We start from the raw sequence: 17,909 nt of genomic DNA on the forward strand, positions 1-17,909 counted from the left end.
CATGGATAACCTCCTGGAATGGCGCGCAGCCTAACATATCACAAGTGTAAGCGATCCCATTCCAAGAGGTTGTGACCGAGAATTAGCTTAGTCAACTGTGCGGTGCTTGGTCCACTCAGACAATGACAAATTCCAATAAGGCTCTATACATCTTAATAGTTAATATATATAAATCCAGTGTCCTGATGTTTGTTTCCAGTGAACTCTTCACCAAGTCAACCGATTTCGATGAAAATTGGCATTTATGTGTAATTTTTTCCAACTTGAGAGATAGGATAGTTTTTATTTCGATTAATGGTCTTAATCTGATAATTTTAGAGTTTTCTAATGTGATGTATGTATGAATTGGCAGAAAATCACCATGGCAACGGCTGTAGTTTTGTTGATGCTTCATTAGTCTCCATGGCAACGACTATTTCATTGTTAGTGTAGTCCTCATCACAGTTGAAATTTTGCGGGGAATTTAAATATAAAAAAATGCTCTTTTTTCTTCCTTCAAGTATATGGTATATCCTACAGACTTGAAACTTGACAGTAATGTTCCTTATGTTACGCAGGATGACGTTTTCCAAAAATCAGCTCCCTAGGGTGGTTAAGCCTGTGCAACATTGGTTACTTCGTCTCCATGGCAACGGGCATCGCTTTGATTTTTTTATTCCATTCGAGGCGCGGCAGTGGCGTACCCACAAGGAGGGGCATATAAAATGAGCGGCGCAAGAGTGTACTCCTGCAGACTGCCGAAGCGAAGTACGTGTACACCAGTTGTATGTTGCGTGCTCGAGAGATGGGAAACCATCTCTGCTATTCGTTTTCTCTCCAATACATTAAAAAACGCAATCAATTAATTGCCATTATATTTCATTTATTATTACTGTAAATGGGATATTTGGTCTTCTTTTCCCTTTAGTATAACCGTGCGAATTAAAATATGAGTACAATAAGGGCCAGTATGCATCCATGTACCAAACTAGAACATGTTTTGAAATAACTAAGAGACCATGGTTAGAATAAAAACCTTTAGCCCAAAAAATATACGCAGTCATGGAAGTGTCGACAGAAGTGTAAACTTAAAACTTTGTTTTTAAATGTGTAATATGACTTCATTTATACATCAAATGTAAGTAATAAAATGATATTGGTATTATATCAGTATGATGTCAGCATGATATAATTAATCCTGACATCATTTTTTAGTCACAACAGATGTCAGTGGTATGTCAAAATTACATAAAAATTCATTACCTAGCTATGACTTACCAGTGATGTCAAACCTAGGTCACGTGTTCACTGGGCAATGCACAGTATACACAAATTAAACTTTTCACTTTTCACGTGGTCAATTTAACTTCACTTACTGCTACTACAGCATGTCGGTGACGCGAACTCCCAAAAATTTACCCATCCAAAAAAGAGTCCAACACGCACATGATACAGTCGAGTATACACAATGTATTAGAGTATATATGCGTATACATGTACACAGGCCGCTGCGCGTCACCGGTCTGGCGCAACACGTCATTAGCATGTCGGTGATGCGAACCTGTCAGTTTTGCCCCTAACAAAAATCGCTCAATGTGGATAAAGAAGTTTTCACTTCAAAAATAATTTAAAATTCACATGATATATGGGAACAGTGCCTGGGAAAAAGGACATCACTGCCGGCAGTCGGCAAGTTAGAAAGAGACGGTGAATGCTTGCTTGCTTACTTCCACAACAAAATCTAGGAGTGGGACATACTATGTATAAAACCAGCTAAATTTCATGTGCAAATTGGTGTAAATTTTCTTGTATTTGCACTTTTTCAGGGCACACCTAGCTAAACAATTTAACCATCCTTCTGTAAACAACCACTCCTTGCAGCTATTTTTATGGAAAGTTGTGTTGGTATGCCTTTCAGAGCAGGAGCATACTCGTGACACAAACACGTAAGGCAAATATGTCAGTTCCATCTCCCAACATCATGCCGAACATGTGAGCAAGCTACCACCATCGACCTAGGTGTGGCTGCATCTTTAGTGGACTATACGTTAGCCAGCTAGCTGTGTCTCCAGCTCTCAACTACCGTAGTCCTAGGTGTAGACTGTCTACATGTGTGGCTGCCCTGCCCAGGTAGACTGGACAACTAACATCTATTTTAATTTTTCTACATGATTTGGAAACTATGCCATTTTTTTTAACTACTAAAATATATTTAATGTTGTGTCCTTTATTACTACCGTGTGTTAAATATTTTGCAGAATCTATTATAACGAAAATAAAATAATAACTATTAAAAAGTGTTTGCAAGTTGTTGGTTATCTGTCTCGGTAGAATCATACTCAAAATATTTACTTACTAACAATAATTATGAACTTAGGTTAGATACATCGCAAAAGGTTATCGGCTAAAATTGAAGCATAAGAATTTTTTCACAGGTGACACCCTCAGTATCACTGCAATGAAGATTGGATACAGAAAAAAAATCCCCATTATATAAACTAAGATTTTGCGGAAGGCAGCAAATAGCAGTAAGAGCTCATCGTAACAGTGGACGAATAGGCCTAGAAAGTCAGAAAAAAATGACTGAACTTTTCCATCACTGCTGAGATACAGAGCTAACAGTGGTGATAATGACCTTAAAGTCCAATCAATGAACAGTGGTGGATGAGCATGTACACAAGTTCTCATATTCAAAACGAGCCCATTAACACATTTAGTTATTTAATCCAATCTCGAATTGTGAGAAATGTTAGGAAGTCTATTTCTTATTCCATTTTAGCAGGTGAAACCACTGACATTAGGCAAACAGAACAGTTTTCTCTTTGTGTACGCACGGTATGTTGAGCACCAATCAAACAATATTAGAGAAGATTTCCTAACTTTTGTTCCCGTTAATGACGTTACCGGTGCAAGCTCAACACAGTGTTAGAGACTTTGTCAAGTTTCGGGCTCGACCAAAAGAAAATGAGAGGTCAAGGACACGATGGTGCAGCCACGATGAGAGGGCAATTCAGAGGGTACAAGCCTCCATCAAAGAAACACTACCACAAGCCTTCACAAAGTCTACACGTGTGTTTGTCGGATGCAGCAACAGTCCTTCTGTGATGAGTTGTACGGGCGTTAGCACGCGGGGACCAGGCACCGCACAGAGCCGGGCCGGCGACAAGCACCCCCGGACCTGCCGCCCCTCACCTCGGCGAGTCCCTCCAGCAGGCGCACGGCGAACAGCAGGTGGTGACTGAGCCAGGCGCACTGCGGACTGACCACGGTGAGGGCTGCCGCTAGGAAGGTGCCCAGCCCATACACCATCTTGCCGCCGAAGCGCTCCGCCAACTGGCCCCCGACCAGCTGTCCCGCCGCATAGCCGTAGAAGAACCCGGACAGGATGAGGCCCTGCCTCTCCTCGTCCCACACGAACTCGCCATCCTGTGTCACATGGTCACGCCCTCAGCCCCGCAGACCCTCGTACCCGCAGGGCTCCCCCGTGGTCGCACCCACCAGTGTTCGCTTTCCACCATCTCTTTACACTTTTCACTTAAGCACCTAATGCATCACGTCAATGATAAACGAAACTTTAAACCTGCTCTCAGGAATGATTTCAAAAAATGAGACAAACAACAATATGTTGCACACACGTCAGTGTTCCTAACAGTGTTAACGACCATGACATGCACACAAGGTAAAGCAGTGCTGGCGCGGAGTGGCCGGGACGGGCGAGGGTCGCAGACCTACTTCTGACTTGAGCAGCGTGTCATTGTCGCCCCCGGGACAGACGTCGTGCGAGGCCTCCTCCGAGGGGCTTCGCGCCGAGGCCAGAGCCGTGTGGTTCACCATGGCCACGATGGCCACCGAGATGTTCACTCGCACGAAGTAGAGGATGGAGGCTCCCAGGAAGCCCAGCAGCGCGAACACGTACCTCGCCTTCAGCACCTCTGCGGGCACACGCGCTCTCCGTCACACACATATGCACATGGAAGGAAGCAGTTTGAAAATTGGTACAAACACCAAATCATCTACGTATCTTATAAATATGATTAATCTTATCAACTATCTACTTAATAAAACCCAACACTGAATGACTGACGATGCACAGCCTAAAACGGTGTACTTAGAACTTTCAAATTTGGAGAAAAATATTCCTTGAGTACCCTAGGGGCATACTACCTGAAGAGGTGAAAAGGTGTGGTAAAGTTTGTATGAAGTGAAATACTACTCAATGACACACTCATCACCAATTCACAGGAACTACACCCTACAGACTAGAAATTTGGCACATGTACTCCTTTTGCTACGTAGACATCTGCTAATGAAGGATTTTATGAAAGTCAGGTCCCAATAAGGGTTACAAGGGTGTTAAAGATCAAAAATTTCCCTACTTTCAAGTATGTCCTAAGACTTTAAATTCAACTGTGATATTCCTTATATTACATAGCCATCAACTGAGAACTTGGTTTCCTTAATCAGCTGTCAAGGATGGTTGCGGGAACATTAAAATTAAAAATTTCACATATTTCAACAATACGTTCCACAAAATTTTGTGGGGGTGATAAGAGATTAAAATTTCCCGTTATTCAAGTATATTTCCTACAGACTTGAAACTATGCAGTGATGTTCCTTATATTACATACCCATTAACCAATAATGAGGTATTCAGAAAATCAGCTCCCAAGGGTGACAAAACCCGAGCAATTGCCAGTAATTCCGCTAGTTTAAAATATAATTCTTAAAATAAAAATTATTGGTAGTTTATTACTCAATCATGTTTTTACTATTAAACCGATTAGAATGAAAATTGTAACAAATCAGCATTAAGGCTGATATTTGAGACATTCAACCTCTAAAAGGGTAAGGGGTAAAAGCTCATAAAATTTATAAAAGAAAACTCAGAAACTAATAAAGCGGCAGGTAAGATAAATAAAAAAACATACAAAATCTACTTTTTCATCTCAACTATGTTCTGAGATTTCATCCCTAAGATGGGAAAAATGGAGTATGTTTGGTTTCATAATATGTTTCTAGAAGCAAATCAAACAGAAGTTAAGACATTGGACATCATTAATAAATATGCTAAAACTTCTCATTACTATTTTCAGAAATTTCATCCCTAATAAGGTAGGTTTGGTTTTCTGAAGAAAGAATATTTTGACAAATATTCTGCAGAAGAAGGAAACAAAATAACCTGCATTCATAAAGAGTTTTGGAGTTTGTCATTTCCATTTTAAGAATTCCACACAGCTTATCGAACTCTTATTAAGATATTAAATCGTAATAAAAATTACAAAACCACACAATAATTGTTCCCAATAAATGCCATTTCAGTTTAAAAGACTGAATATATCATTAAAAGTAACATTTAAAATTACAGTAAATAGGTAACATGAACATTAAATGAAAATGGAGGGAGATATATATTGGGCACCACATGTTTTTTACAAGGCCAAGTAAATGTTGCATTTGATTATGTTTGAAGCTCTGAAAAATAACGTGTTTTATCGAGAGATTTACTGCAATGAAGCAATCTATTCCGAACAAAGCCATAAGGCAAAAGCTATTAGATGTACTAGTGCAGAAACATAAGCTCACCAGACAAAACATTAGTCACCCTCCTGCACACACACAGATGGATCGTTAAGCCTGAACAGCCTGTACAAAAATAATGGTCAATGAAAACATTGTAACAGATTGAGGAGGAAATAACTCAATAAACAATTGCCTAACCTTCCCAACGATTAGTCTGAACACAAACAATGAAAATACAGCTAACATTTCCCCAGAAAAGCAAGGTTAAGTGGTCACATGAACTGCACAAGCATTCCAGAGAACATGGGCTCAATTCTCTACACAATTCTCTTCAATATTCACTTTAAATGGAAAAGCAATAAGAGTTTAAAACAGTCTTGGCCCCAGTCATACCAAACCTACTGAGATTAATATCCCTCACTTTATGCAAACAGTCTAGGTTAAACTGTATTCCAAACCACAAATCATTAATATTATCCCAAATACAAAATCAATTTATGTCCAACGGTCACAATAACCATACTATTAGCTTGAACAAATTTTCATAAAAAAATTTTTTTTAAGAAACCAGATTAGTGTATTAAGGTCCCATGCACGATTATACATGTATCCAGCTGGATTCAAATGCCTCCAAATAACTCAATATAGCTCAAAACTGGCTCCAACTATTTGTATCTCTACCTCCAAATGTTTCCAACTTGTTCTAATGCCATTCTCACATATACACACAAAAACACACACGTACACATTTTCTCCATTATACTAATGTAAACACATAACTTGTTGTCAAAAATAGAAAATAAATTGCTATTTTTTTTAAAAAGTTAAATAATAATAATACCATCACAATATTTTTCTCTATCATTGAGTATAATGTAAGCTTATATGAAATAATCATTAGTAATGAGTAGTATAGGAATGGCGGTCCAGAAACAGGGTGCAGGTGTGGTATGTTATGTCACGGCCGCCATCTTGGATGGCCTTGATCCCGGTGGCTCTGATTCCGTCATTTTGTCTTCCGCCATATTGTATTCCGCCATCTTTAAATCGAGTGCCCACTCACTAATGTTGCACTTTTCGTTATGCATGCCATCTTGGATATGCATGTCATCATCGTTGCACTGTTCGTTACTGTCGCCAACTTGGTCTCTAGAAAATTGCAATTTTAATTATAGCCACCATTTTTAATTCAGACATCACTTTCACTTTTTTCGAATTTGATATTGAGGCCGCCATCTTCGATTCCGCGTGTTCGTTTTTTTCTGTTCTGCTGGAGACTACCATCTTGGATTCCTCAATTTTTGTGTCCGGTGTTTGTTTCTAGAGAGTGCCAGCATCGCTCTGTCTCATATACATAAGGTCGATGTTTCATTACCTACCAATGCTGTTGTGGTCTATCAAATATTAAATTTATTTTTTATACAAAATACATTGGAAACACAGTGATTCGAACCATCACAGCTCTGACCTCTGCGTTGGAAAACATATGACTTTAACTGCACGACCTCGTCAACAATCTTCGCTAACATTCGTCTTTTTCATCCGCAATCATGTGCAGCAGCTCGCAGTTGTGTAAATGTCGCCTTCGTAGCGCACTGCCATCGCTTTGCTTGGGAAACATGAGCTGTTATTTGCATTGCTTATGTTCAGACCAATCGCTGGAGTAAGAGTTAGAGGACATCCTTAAAAAATTTTATTAATTTATATTTACACAGTAATTTTTTTATGTTGTTAATATCTTAATACGAATTTTTTTTAGAATGCGTGAAGCTTCGATTTTATTACTGTTCAGTTATGGGTCTTTAAAATTGTTGATGTTTTCATAGGATTATTACATTTCTAATCAACGCAGAAGATAACATACAACTGTAAAATTAGTTCAGCTAGTTCCGCCCATGTTGGGAAGAGTGTTGCAAGCCAGCCCACTGCTGCTGCAAGGTGCTATAGCTCGTCTGAACGCAGTGGCATACCGCATGCCAGGCGCGGCGCTGCGCAAGCGGGTGGATGGGATGGCCGGAGCAGGGGGGGGGGGGGGACGCCGCCGCGACGGTTTCGCGTTACTGAACCCCCCCCCCCCCCCCCTCTTTTAATCCAAGAGGGGGGAGGGGGCACCATTTTCAATTCTGGCCAGTGGCGCCAGTCACCTTAGCTACGTCACTGTCACTGTGTCTGTGCCGGGGTCGAGAACCAGGCCGCGGCGCAGACACATCGCGTGCTCGCTCAGGAAGAATGGAGGCAGTGTTCGTGCGTGACGGAGTCACCCGCGTGTTATCAGAATGGTATTCCTAGCTGACGCGATCCGAAACTTCAGACCCAGCAGTTACCCTCCACTGCAGAGCCTCCCGCGATTAGATTGCAGGGTGGAAGTAAATGGGCGCTTTCTTTCATTCTTTCCCTCTCTCTCTCTAATACACACCGACTGTCGTTAGCGCTGTCATTGTATTTGTACGCGCTGTTTCCATATATCATACAAATTTAAAATTGTATTTTTTTGGAAAAAGATTTTTTTGCATATTGCATAGCATCAAATTATGCATCAGCAATACATATTTTGCAAACATGTCATTTTAAGGGGCGGAAACAATTAAAAACAATACTTATTCATTAGGAACTGTTTTAAAGTATTCCAAACTGCATCACTTTAAAAAAACTAACCTAAAGTTGTATTCAATTCAGATTTTTTTCTGTATATAAATTTCATAGCTCCACCGAAAACATCTCAATACAACGCCTCTTCATGTTTTAGTTACAATTTGTTTTTGTTTTTTCCTGAAGTACAAATCTTCAAAAACGGACACATTAAGATATTCAGCAGCAAAGTGGTTTGTTATTAAAGTTTGGGGGTCGAAAGCATGAAAGATGTTTATGATGAATGGAACTGATTTTTTTTAAGAACAATATCTCAATTACTCCTACAGTTTTCGTGTCCATAGCTGGGAAGACGTGGCTCGCTCCCAAACTGCTGCCGTAGATGGAAACAAGGCCATGTGTAAGGATAAGTGAAGTTCTCTCCTGCAAACAAGTTCGTAGATAAATTCTTGAATAATCAGCTATTTACTTCGACACGCATTTCTGAAAACCAGCCTGCTAGTTGCTGCCATGTCTTGTAACCGAGCAATGCGTCGTGTCCGGTGACTCGTTACACTTACAATTTTGACAGGTTATTTATTCACATTGTGATTTTATTATCTTCATTTATGTGGATTACATAAAAATAAGCTATGGCATGAAGAACACCGGAAATAAACTACACTGGTTGGCTACGAGGGAGCGCCAGGTTGTGATGGAAGTATTTGAGTGGTACCTACACTGCAAAGCAAAGGACTGTTGAACTGCGGGTGTGTGGTACTCCTGGTGGTGCTACAGACTGCATTGACACCCTCTCTCGTATCTGTGGTCTTTGCAAGACCTTTTTCCCGGTGATCAGACGCACACAACCAGCCACCATCATGTACCACATGATCAATTACATTAAGATCAAGGGATATTACTTGAATATGTGATATGGAACTTTTAACTAATAATCTTGACCAAACCTACTATATTTTACATAACTACGCAGCTACAAGCAAACCTAATAGATTTCTTAGGTTAAAAATATTGTAGGGAAACCAAACTTTAGTATTCGGCATAAAGTCATACATAAATTTTGTAAAACCCAGTTCCTCGCCAACACCAGCCCTGAAGAGTGAAGAAGCGCGGCCGCCACAAGTCACCAGGTCGTCTGCACGCAGCACAATATGTAGAGATCGCCACGATAATTAACGCGAAAAGACATATTCGTGTCTTCTCGGGTTTCAGATCAGAGTGGACACCACAATCTTCTTAATTCGTTTTCATCTTCTCTATTTGTTTCCTGGCTACGAATTAAGCAGAATATGGGCTCCACTCTTCAGATAACCCCAAAACTATCTCTGCATCTAACAAAAGACAAGTCGCTTCTGGTTGGCCAAACAGCTCAGCCAATCGAAAGAGAAGAGGCCACTGATTTGCCAGCACCCCCAGCCAATCACAGAAGCCCAGCTCCGATTGAACAACAGGTGCAGCCAATCGGGAAACACTCCTTTAAGGCGAGAGTATTAAAGGCAGAAGAACTGGTTAGGTAACTCTACCCTGATGATGGAGACTGCAATGTCGACCGAAACGTCGGTGATATCTTCGCCTTGGACGCGGCTACAACCCAGAAGCCAAGCTACCTCAGACAATAACCGCGAAAGCCTAAAATTTTTACTATTGTTTAGATTGTTTTCCTTCGCAGCTATTCAATCCATTGTTGGTGAAGAACCCTTTGATGCTGTAAGTAATCTGTATACAGTGTAAAATCTATACGACGACACTTAACGGACTGAGCATTTTTCGGCGTTAAAAAGAGTGGTCGTTAAATGGAGAGAAATAAAAGATATTTTAGTATTCTATAATAATATGTATTTACTAATATAGTACACATTTTACATGTCTATAAAACCATGATAGCATCGCTCTATACAGATCTTCGTATTGAGGTTTCTTTAATTTCTTAGCAGATTTTCCATCCTCCTCTGCTTGGAGAATTTTTTCTTTGTTTTTTCCGTATTGTAGACACGGTAGAGCTGCTAAATCCAAAGCGTCTTCCAACATCATTGATCTTTTCTCCCGCCTCTATTGAGTGTATTAATAAAACTTTTTCGTCAATACACAAAGATTTTCTTTTACCAGCCATGTTTACAGTTCGAAAGTCTGTAAGCAACTGCGATAATAATAACGCGTAACGATTTGACAAAAGCCTAGTAACCGAGGTAAACATATGCAAGTTCATCACACAAAAATAAAAGACAAAATTTCTTAGAATCTCTGGTACGTCAGTAGAAGTAAACACGTGCTAGATAATACAACAACAAAACAGCAAACAAAAGAACGTACACAGCTGCAGTTTTTGTCAACTTCGGGAACTTAGAAAGTACTGCTTAATGATTTATAATGCCGTATTGTTGTCATTAAATAGAGTGAGCGTGACGCTATATAGAGTGTATTATTGTATAGAAAATATGTAAACCAACCAAAGTTAATTAATTTCGACGTTTTAAGGAGTTTGTCATTAAATCGAGTGACGTTATAAAGAGTTTACACTGTATCTTGCTGAACTGCTGAGAACTGGCCGGCAGGATCTCACCTGTGGTGTCGTGAGGTGCAGAGACAGACACGCCTGCTTCGGCCAGGTCGTGCGCCGCTCTTTGTTGCGTGAGCAGCACCTTGTGCGCTGTCTTGCCCGCCGTCATGTTGCTGAGTGGCTCTCTCTCCTGACTTCCAGTCCCGCTGTGTTCGCTCTCTGAGCAAACATGCGACTGCTACAACACACACACACGCCCTCTCACCTACCACACAACTATTCCTTGTCTATGTTGTTTGTTTCTAAATAACAAAGCATGAAACCTGTTTACTGTTTTACTTCAGCTTAGTTATCAAGAGGCATAAAAAGACTGTAGGTATTCAGGATGTAATTGCAGACCCTTTGGTTTATGAAATTTTACAGCTTCTAGTAACAAATAAAAAAATATGTTTTTTTGCAGATAGAGAAAGAATGAATGATATTGTCTCAATTGTTTTATATTTTTTAAAGTACGGAACATATGGGGAAAAAAATCCATAATGGATGGTTTTACACAGCTAAGAAAATAATTATAAAAGTTCCTAAGAGGATAGAACGATAGAAGGTATATTAAAATGCTACATAGAAATACAAAGGGCACCACGAAAAAACTCCCAGGATTTACATACAAGAAATGCATTTCCGCTCATTCATTCCCTCGCGCTGTGTGTGTGTATTGTTGTATTCATCAGCGGGCCGACTCATGCCAGGGGGGGACGCGGCTGTGCAGACAGCGCGCTCTCAGCGGAGGGAAAGGCTGTCTGCCACCAGCTCCGTCTCACTGGCGCCTCGCGCGATAAGCGTTTGTACGGTGTGTGTACTGTGTGTGTACTGTGTGTGTACTGTGTGTGTACTGTGTGTGTACTGTGTGTTTACGGTGTGTGTACGGTGTGTGTACTGTGTGTGTACTGTGTGTGTACTGTGTGTGTACTGTGTGTGTACTGTGTGTGTACGGTGTGTGTGTACGGTGTGTGTGTACGGTGTGTGTACGGTGTGTGTGTACGGTGTGTGTGTACGGTGTGTGTGTACGGTGTGTGTGTACGGTGTGTGTGTACGGTGTGTGTGTACGGTGTGTGTGTACGGTGTGTGTGTACGGTGTGTGTGTACGGTGTGTGTGTACGGTGTGTGTGTACGGTGTGTGTACACTGTGTGTCCAGTCACATTCAGAATATCGATTTCATTTCATTATTAATTATAATTTATCTCGATTATTTTACTAAATTAAATAATTAATTTTATATACACGTTTATATTAATCCTATTTATATTTATGCTTGTCACTGGCTCACTGACTTTGAAACGCCAAAGAGATATGTATACCTTGGAGACAAGCGTATTATGAAGCACAAATATTAGCTTATTCCATAAAAATGTGTATAAAATAAAAAAAAATGGAAGCGAAACAATACAGTAACATTTGAAATGCAGTTACATAAGTGGAACACGCCTAATTTATTAAATTAAAGTGTTTGTTATATTCATCAATGAGCCCCTTAGGCACCTTACGAATAACTATGCTTATAATTAATAATGAGGCTTACATGTCAGAAAGTTTAGCTCTAAACGTAAAACAGTGAAAATCTTGCCATTTTAGTAAATCAAAGTTTGCGTCACTGGGAATATTTTGATTTTAATCTTGCCCGTTTAGTAAATCGAAGTTTGCGTCACTGCGAATTTTTGATTTTGTACTTATGTCCTTTCTAAATAGTCCTTTTAATTTTTTTAATAGCCTTATATATTTGAAATTTATAATTTTATTTTTAAAAAACCTTCGGTATTTTTGTTTTATGCATATATGTTTGTATTTCCGAAAGATTTTTTTGGCAGATCTGATTTATAGTAACGCCCTTTTGAATTTGTACATTATTTCCTTCTTTTGTAGTCACTCAAATTCTTGCTGCCAAAATTATACGTAAACAGCACTAACTACAGGGCCGCAACTAGAGTCTCTGGCACCCAGGGCATGAATGGATTCGTGAGGCCCCCCCCCCCCCCCCCACTCTTTTTTTGCACATACCACACCAAAAAGCGGGGGATCCGGGGGCCCTACCACGGAAAAATGGTGCTATTTAATCATTTTCAGTAGGTACCTACATGTAACAGTTTCTGTGCTACTGTAACTTCCATGCATGAACCCACTATGTCCATAAAGTAGTCCGTATAATCACTAGACTTGTTCATTAAATTGTCGTCATAAATGTTTTTTAAAGATTCACATTCAACTTGCGAGACCTTTTTGCAGCCAAGATTTTGATGATATCATCATAGCAAATAGAGGATGCTCTTCCTCGCAGCCAGTGGTACCACCCTCTCTGACAACATTGTACTGTATTCGTATAGAGGACGCATTAAAACTTTCTAACTTCTCCCTTTACAATTTTTTATGTTAATGATGAACTTAACATTTTTCTCGGAGTATTTTAAAATAAATATGTTGAGACGTTATATTGTAAATCAGATTAGACATTCCTGGCATGCAAGTTAAAAAACTTTTTACCAGTTACCAGTTGTAGTAGGAATTACAATGCATGTGATTTCGGCGCCCCCACAGCTTTGCGCCCGGGGCGTATGCCCCGCTCCCCCCCCCCCCCCCCCCCCCCCAAACCCTAGTTGCGGCCCTGCTAACTATATGTATTTTTGTCAATTTTTTTTACTTTTTCATATATATGTATTATATATATGAAATGATTTTCATTTGCAGAATATTAAAAGAGATTGAATTTTTAATAAAAATTGCGTGTAAATAAAAATTGCGTGTACATAAAATTTAAGTGTTTGTTATAATCGTCATTTTTCAACGGGCGCCTTACTGCCTGCTAGTTTATTAATAAGGTTTAAAGTCTCATTTTCCCAGGATAAGTAAGTTTTTGTGCTTGTAGAAGTAAAAACAACAAAGCATTGATGTCGTGCACAAGGTGGTTCTGAAGTACGGTACAAGCGAGGGCATGGAAAGATTCACATGCTTGTTTTACACAAGTGTTTTTTTTTTTAATACATTATGATGCGCAAAATAATGGCAATATCTTAAGTATTGTTCTATTATATAATACGCAGGGCTGTAATACATAATACGACATATAAAGTTAGTTCCATTGACGAGTAACGCAAGCATGTGAATGTCGCCCGCCCAGATACTCGCGCCTGTCCCAGAAGACAGTCGGAGTGGAAGTGACGCTGACGCCATGTTTGTGATGTCATCAATAGTATTCCACATCTGGACTACTCTCACCACGATAATAATTTGTTATAGAGATTATTTTGAATTTTGCTTTAATAGATACTTTTTTTTCTTCCTTTTTTTAACACGGAGAATTTTCCTGGCTCCCCAAAATATTATTATATTTTCAGAACCCAGTTAAACCTCTAAAACTCTCTTTTGCGGGATAATAATTCAATATTTGTACGACTCAATTACACCATTGTCAAAATATACTTTAAAAAATAATTTCGGAAGTAACGGCTTATTGTAGGTAGGATACATAAAATAAATAAAATTTTATTGGCACCTATTTGGAAGAAAAAAAAAGTACAAGTGGTTATTTGCCACGTGATGGTTGGTACGACTGGTTTCTTTACAAAATTTCACAAATTGACATTACATTTTACGTCCCGAAGTGAACAAAATGTACATTTAAGGTAACATTTTTGTTATTCATTTTGTCGTATATTAGTATATTTTATTTTTAAAAATTTTAATATTGTGATATCTTTTTTTACTTCAGTTGTCAAAATTTATTTGTTTGAACTGGGTTGTAGCGTGATCACTGGAGCTAAAAAAAAAAAAAAAAAAAAGTGATACAGGTATCAAAGTTGAAACTTGATTTTTTTTATGATTGTATAAGTATTTTTGTAGAATATTGATTTGTTTAAAATGATTTTACAAAGCAGTTATTGTGTAATATTTCGTATTTTTTATACTATTAAAAAAAAATCATGGCATACTTTTCTCACAGCAATATTTATAGTTTCTGCAGTAGCAGCTCTTCAACGCTAACCATTCATAATGGCTTCGAAAAATGTATTTTGTGTGTAATTTTTATTTTTACATGGCCTAAAGTTTTGTTTGTTTTTCCTGGACGCTAATCTGGTTTTTGCAAGGTTCAAATGGGTCTATGTGACCATAAGTAATTGAATTAACAGTTAGGCGTAAAACAGGCAATTGTAAAATCGTTGACATGTATGAATTCTAGCAAAAAAAAAAAAACTTATTTTTTGAATTCAGCATGGGTTTAAGAAATTCGTATACTTATACATTATACAAACTTTAAAGTCAGTAGCGACGTTTTTAACATATGGACTTGCATTATTCCAAACACACCTGTATTCGTGATGACATGATGGAACTAAAGTGAGCTGATAATTTGTTTCGCTGAAGTACTTAATATGATTATGTTGGTGAATTTTATGTTTGTTAAACGAATAAGCCGTGACTAAACGAATTTACCATATTTACTCCTCCAGTACTTATTGGCTACAGACCGAAAGTTATTTTAGTAAAACACAAATATGGATGCTATTCTGCAAGTAAGTAGCTGGTGCAAAACTGGATAAAAAAAAAGTGCAAAATTAATTATATTAGTTTAACTACAAAAATAACGTATCAAACAAAGCCCAGCGGAATAATAATAATAAAACCATTAAAAGTACATACTCGTTATATTTTTAACTTTGTTTTAAATCGTCAGGTCTGTTTTATAGATTACGCAGCAAAAGTAAAGCTGCAAGACAATTTAATTTGAAAACAGTTGTAAGATAGATCACAGAATCTCGTAATGTTCAATGTTTTCTACCTGACTTCGAACAGGATGAAACGTTTAATATTAATATTTACATAAAAATATTATATAAAACACCTACATTTTATTAATTTCTTTAGCAACATTAATTACGTGTCAAAACGATTGGTATAACTAAAAGCCTTGCCAAGTAGGCAATGAGGTAAATAGTTTGAGGTATTCTGTTCTTGGTAATAAATTTATTTAGTTAATAATGATAATTTTCTTAAAATGTTCATTATTTGCGACCTCGCCAGTAAAAGATGACGTCACAGATGTGTGTCAAGTTGTTTCCCTAACCTCGTTTCAGCTGTTACACATTAGCTACACCAAATCATAAAAAAAAAAAAAAAACACAACTTATCCTACCATAATACTGATCAAAATGCCTTACTTGACACTGCACTTACCAAATATAAGATTCAAGCGAAAATAACAGGTTTGTAATAACAGGTTTTCCACTCTAATCCACCCAAAACTTTCCGCACACGTTTTCCGTGACTCGTGCTCGTGAACTGCGGCGGAGAGAGCAGTCGAGCAGTGTCGCCGCTAGAGCGAAGCACAGGCGAGGCATCTAGCGGCAGCTACTGCAAGCAAGAGCTCGGTGCGTCAGCAGTCCGCCCCTCCCACCAGGTCTGTGAGGTCAGTTCGCGCGTCATGTGGCCAGCCAAGGCTTTGACGCTGCCTAACATCGTTATTGTAGCGTTTGGACTCGACCAGGCGCCAATCATATCAGCAACACTGTAACAACAATTATTTGTTTAATATTTTTTTAGCTTTACATTTTTTCAGGCTCATTGAGGGTAGTATTTTATTTTAACAGATTAATTTCCAAAGGCCCGGACACATTCAACATATACTCAACACATGAATATTTATGTCGATAAACACTTACACAACACATAACTAACATAGTGGCCTGACTACAAAAGGTATAAACTTAAGTACATGCTTTGTTTATTTTTGGCTGTTTTAGCCTTCGAAAAATTAATGTTGTTGTTTGTGTATGGTTATAAAGGAAAAAAAATTAATAACATAATAAAATCCATGATAACATATAGTTTTAAAAATGAAATGCAAAGATTCTTTTTTTCTCCTGCGAAAATTAGACAGTGATGTTCATAGCTTAATTCCGTCTTGCGAACATAATAATCAACAGTAAATAATATTCGGCACAATCTAGTCAACATATGCATTTCATTTTTTATTTTAAAAAAAAGTTTTCGAATGATGACATACCAGAACGTGTCGCTATGTAACTATAAATTTCAAAATAATTTAGTGTATTAAGTCAAAAGAAGCTTCTAAAGCACGTACACTTTTTTAAACAATGAATAGCAGCGTCTAGAAACTGTGATGCATGCCGCCCCCCGCCCCAGGGACGAAACTAAGGGGGGGCAGACGGGGCTTGTGCCCCGGGCGCCGCATTTGGAGGGGCGCTGAACTGGCAGAGTAATTTATACTACATATATTTACTTCAATATCGTAGTGTTAGAACAAAGTCGAGGGCAGTTTAACGGAATTATTCATATTGGAAGATATATAATATATACGCTAATAAAAATGATATTATTCGCGTACATTGTAACTTGCGATGGTACGGTGGTAACTGGTAGGTACATACCACTGAATTTTGGTAGGTACAAATACCTTCTAGATTGTACGTCTGACAACTCTGCCATGGCCCTGTGGGAACCATGGAGGGAAATCCCCACCCGACCTTGGAAAGTCGCGACATTTCTCACCCCCACCGCCCCGCCCAGGCCAGGTCAGGCATCGGGTGTCTGAAATAGCTTCAGTTGATCACAACCACAACCCAGTAAGGTCATTCGCCCGGGAGTATCTTTTCATGTGTGTAGCATTTCTGTTCTCTCAGTTACGTCACTTTTGCTATTTGTGAATACACGATTTCGTAAACTGTTTCAACTGTGTTTGACAATCGTGTTTAATCTCAAAACATGTCAAAAAAACCGTCTGGTGCAGAATTCAAAAGAAGAGCTAAAGAACGAGAAAAAGAAGCTCGCCAGTCTTCGTCCTTTTTATCATCTTGGCTTAATGTCAAAGACTTTAATGAAGAAGGTACGTTATTAACTTACTTGAAGAAAATAAGGTAACCAATTTTTTTTTTAATGTTACCTACTTTTTTATTTTAGTTTTTGTAATAGAAAAGTATTGCATTATAACTTAAATAAGGCAACCGTTAGACCTAATACTTAATTTTGAACAACATTTTTTAAGTCCGTACGCAAACAAAGGACATTAGTACTTTGCTGCGCATGTCTGTCTATTTGCCTATTTGAATATAAAAATATTTTTATGGAAATTGGATCAAATAGATGTTTGAAATAAAAACTTAAAAGAAAATCCCTTTCGGCACAGCCTACAGGCGTACGTAGATTTCAAAGTAATACATATTTACTCTGGAAGTATTTTTAAGACTCCTATAAACTTCCGGAACATTTTAATTACTTAATGTACTTAAATTATTTATTTTCTCCAATATTACAAAA

The 17,909-nt window shown here is 38.4% G+C and overlaps 1 protein-coding gene across 3 annotated transcripts in view; it reads right to left on the bottom strand.

The window, feature by feature from the left end:
* The window catches only part of LOC134538546 (sialin-like), a 61,678-nt gene extending 45,740 nt beyond the window's left edge, over positions 1 to 15,938 (bottom strand). Inside the window, exons 1-4 of one of the 3 annotated variants that reach the window (XM_063379963.1) lie at positions 15,810 to 15,938; positions 10,649 to 10,804; positions 3,712 to 3,911; positions 3,172 to 3,405 (exon numbers count right to left, since the gene is read on the bottom strand). In XM_063379963.1, the coding sequence (XP_063236033.1) occupies positions 3,172 to 3,405; positions 3,712 to 3,911; positions 10,649 to 10,754 (540 nt within the window). In that variant the 5' untranslated portion in view covers positions 10,755 to 10,804; positions 15,810 to 15,938. Of the gene's footprint in view, positions 1 to 3,171; positions 3,406 to 3,711; positions 3,912 to 10,648; positions 10,824 to 15,809 lie in introns of all 3 variants that reach the window. The other 2 variants (XM_063379964.1, XM_063379962.1) reach the window with 2 other exon arrangements.
* Between the last annotated feature and the right edge of the window lie 1,971 nt (positions 15,939 to 17,909).

The sequence above is a fragment of the Bacillus rossius genome, chromosome 13, assembly GCF_032445375.1.
Source record: "Bacillus rossius redtenbacheri isolate Brsri chromosome 13, Brsri_v3, whole genome shotgun sequence".
NCBI classification, from domain to species: domain Eukaryota; kingdom Metazoa; phylum Arthropoda; class Insecta; order Phasmatodea; family Bacillidae; genus Bacillus; species Bacillus rossius.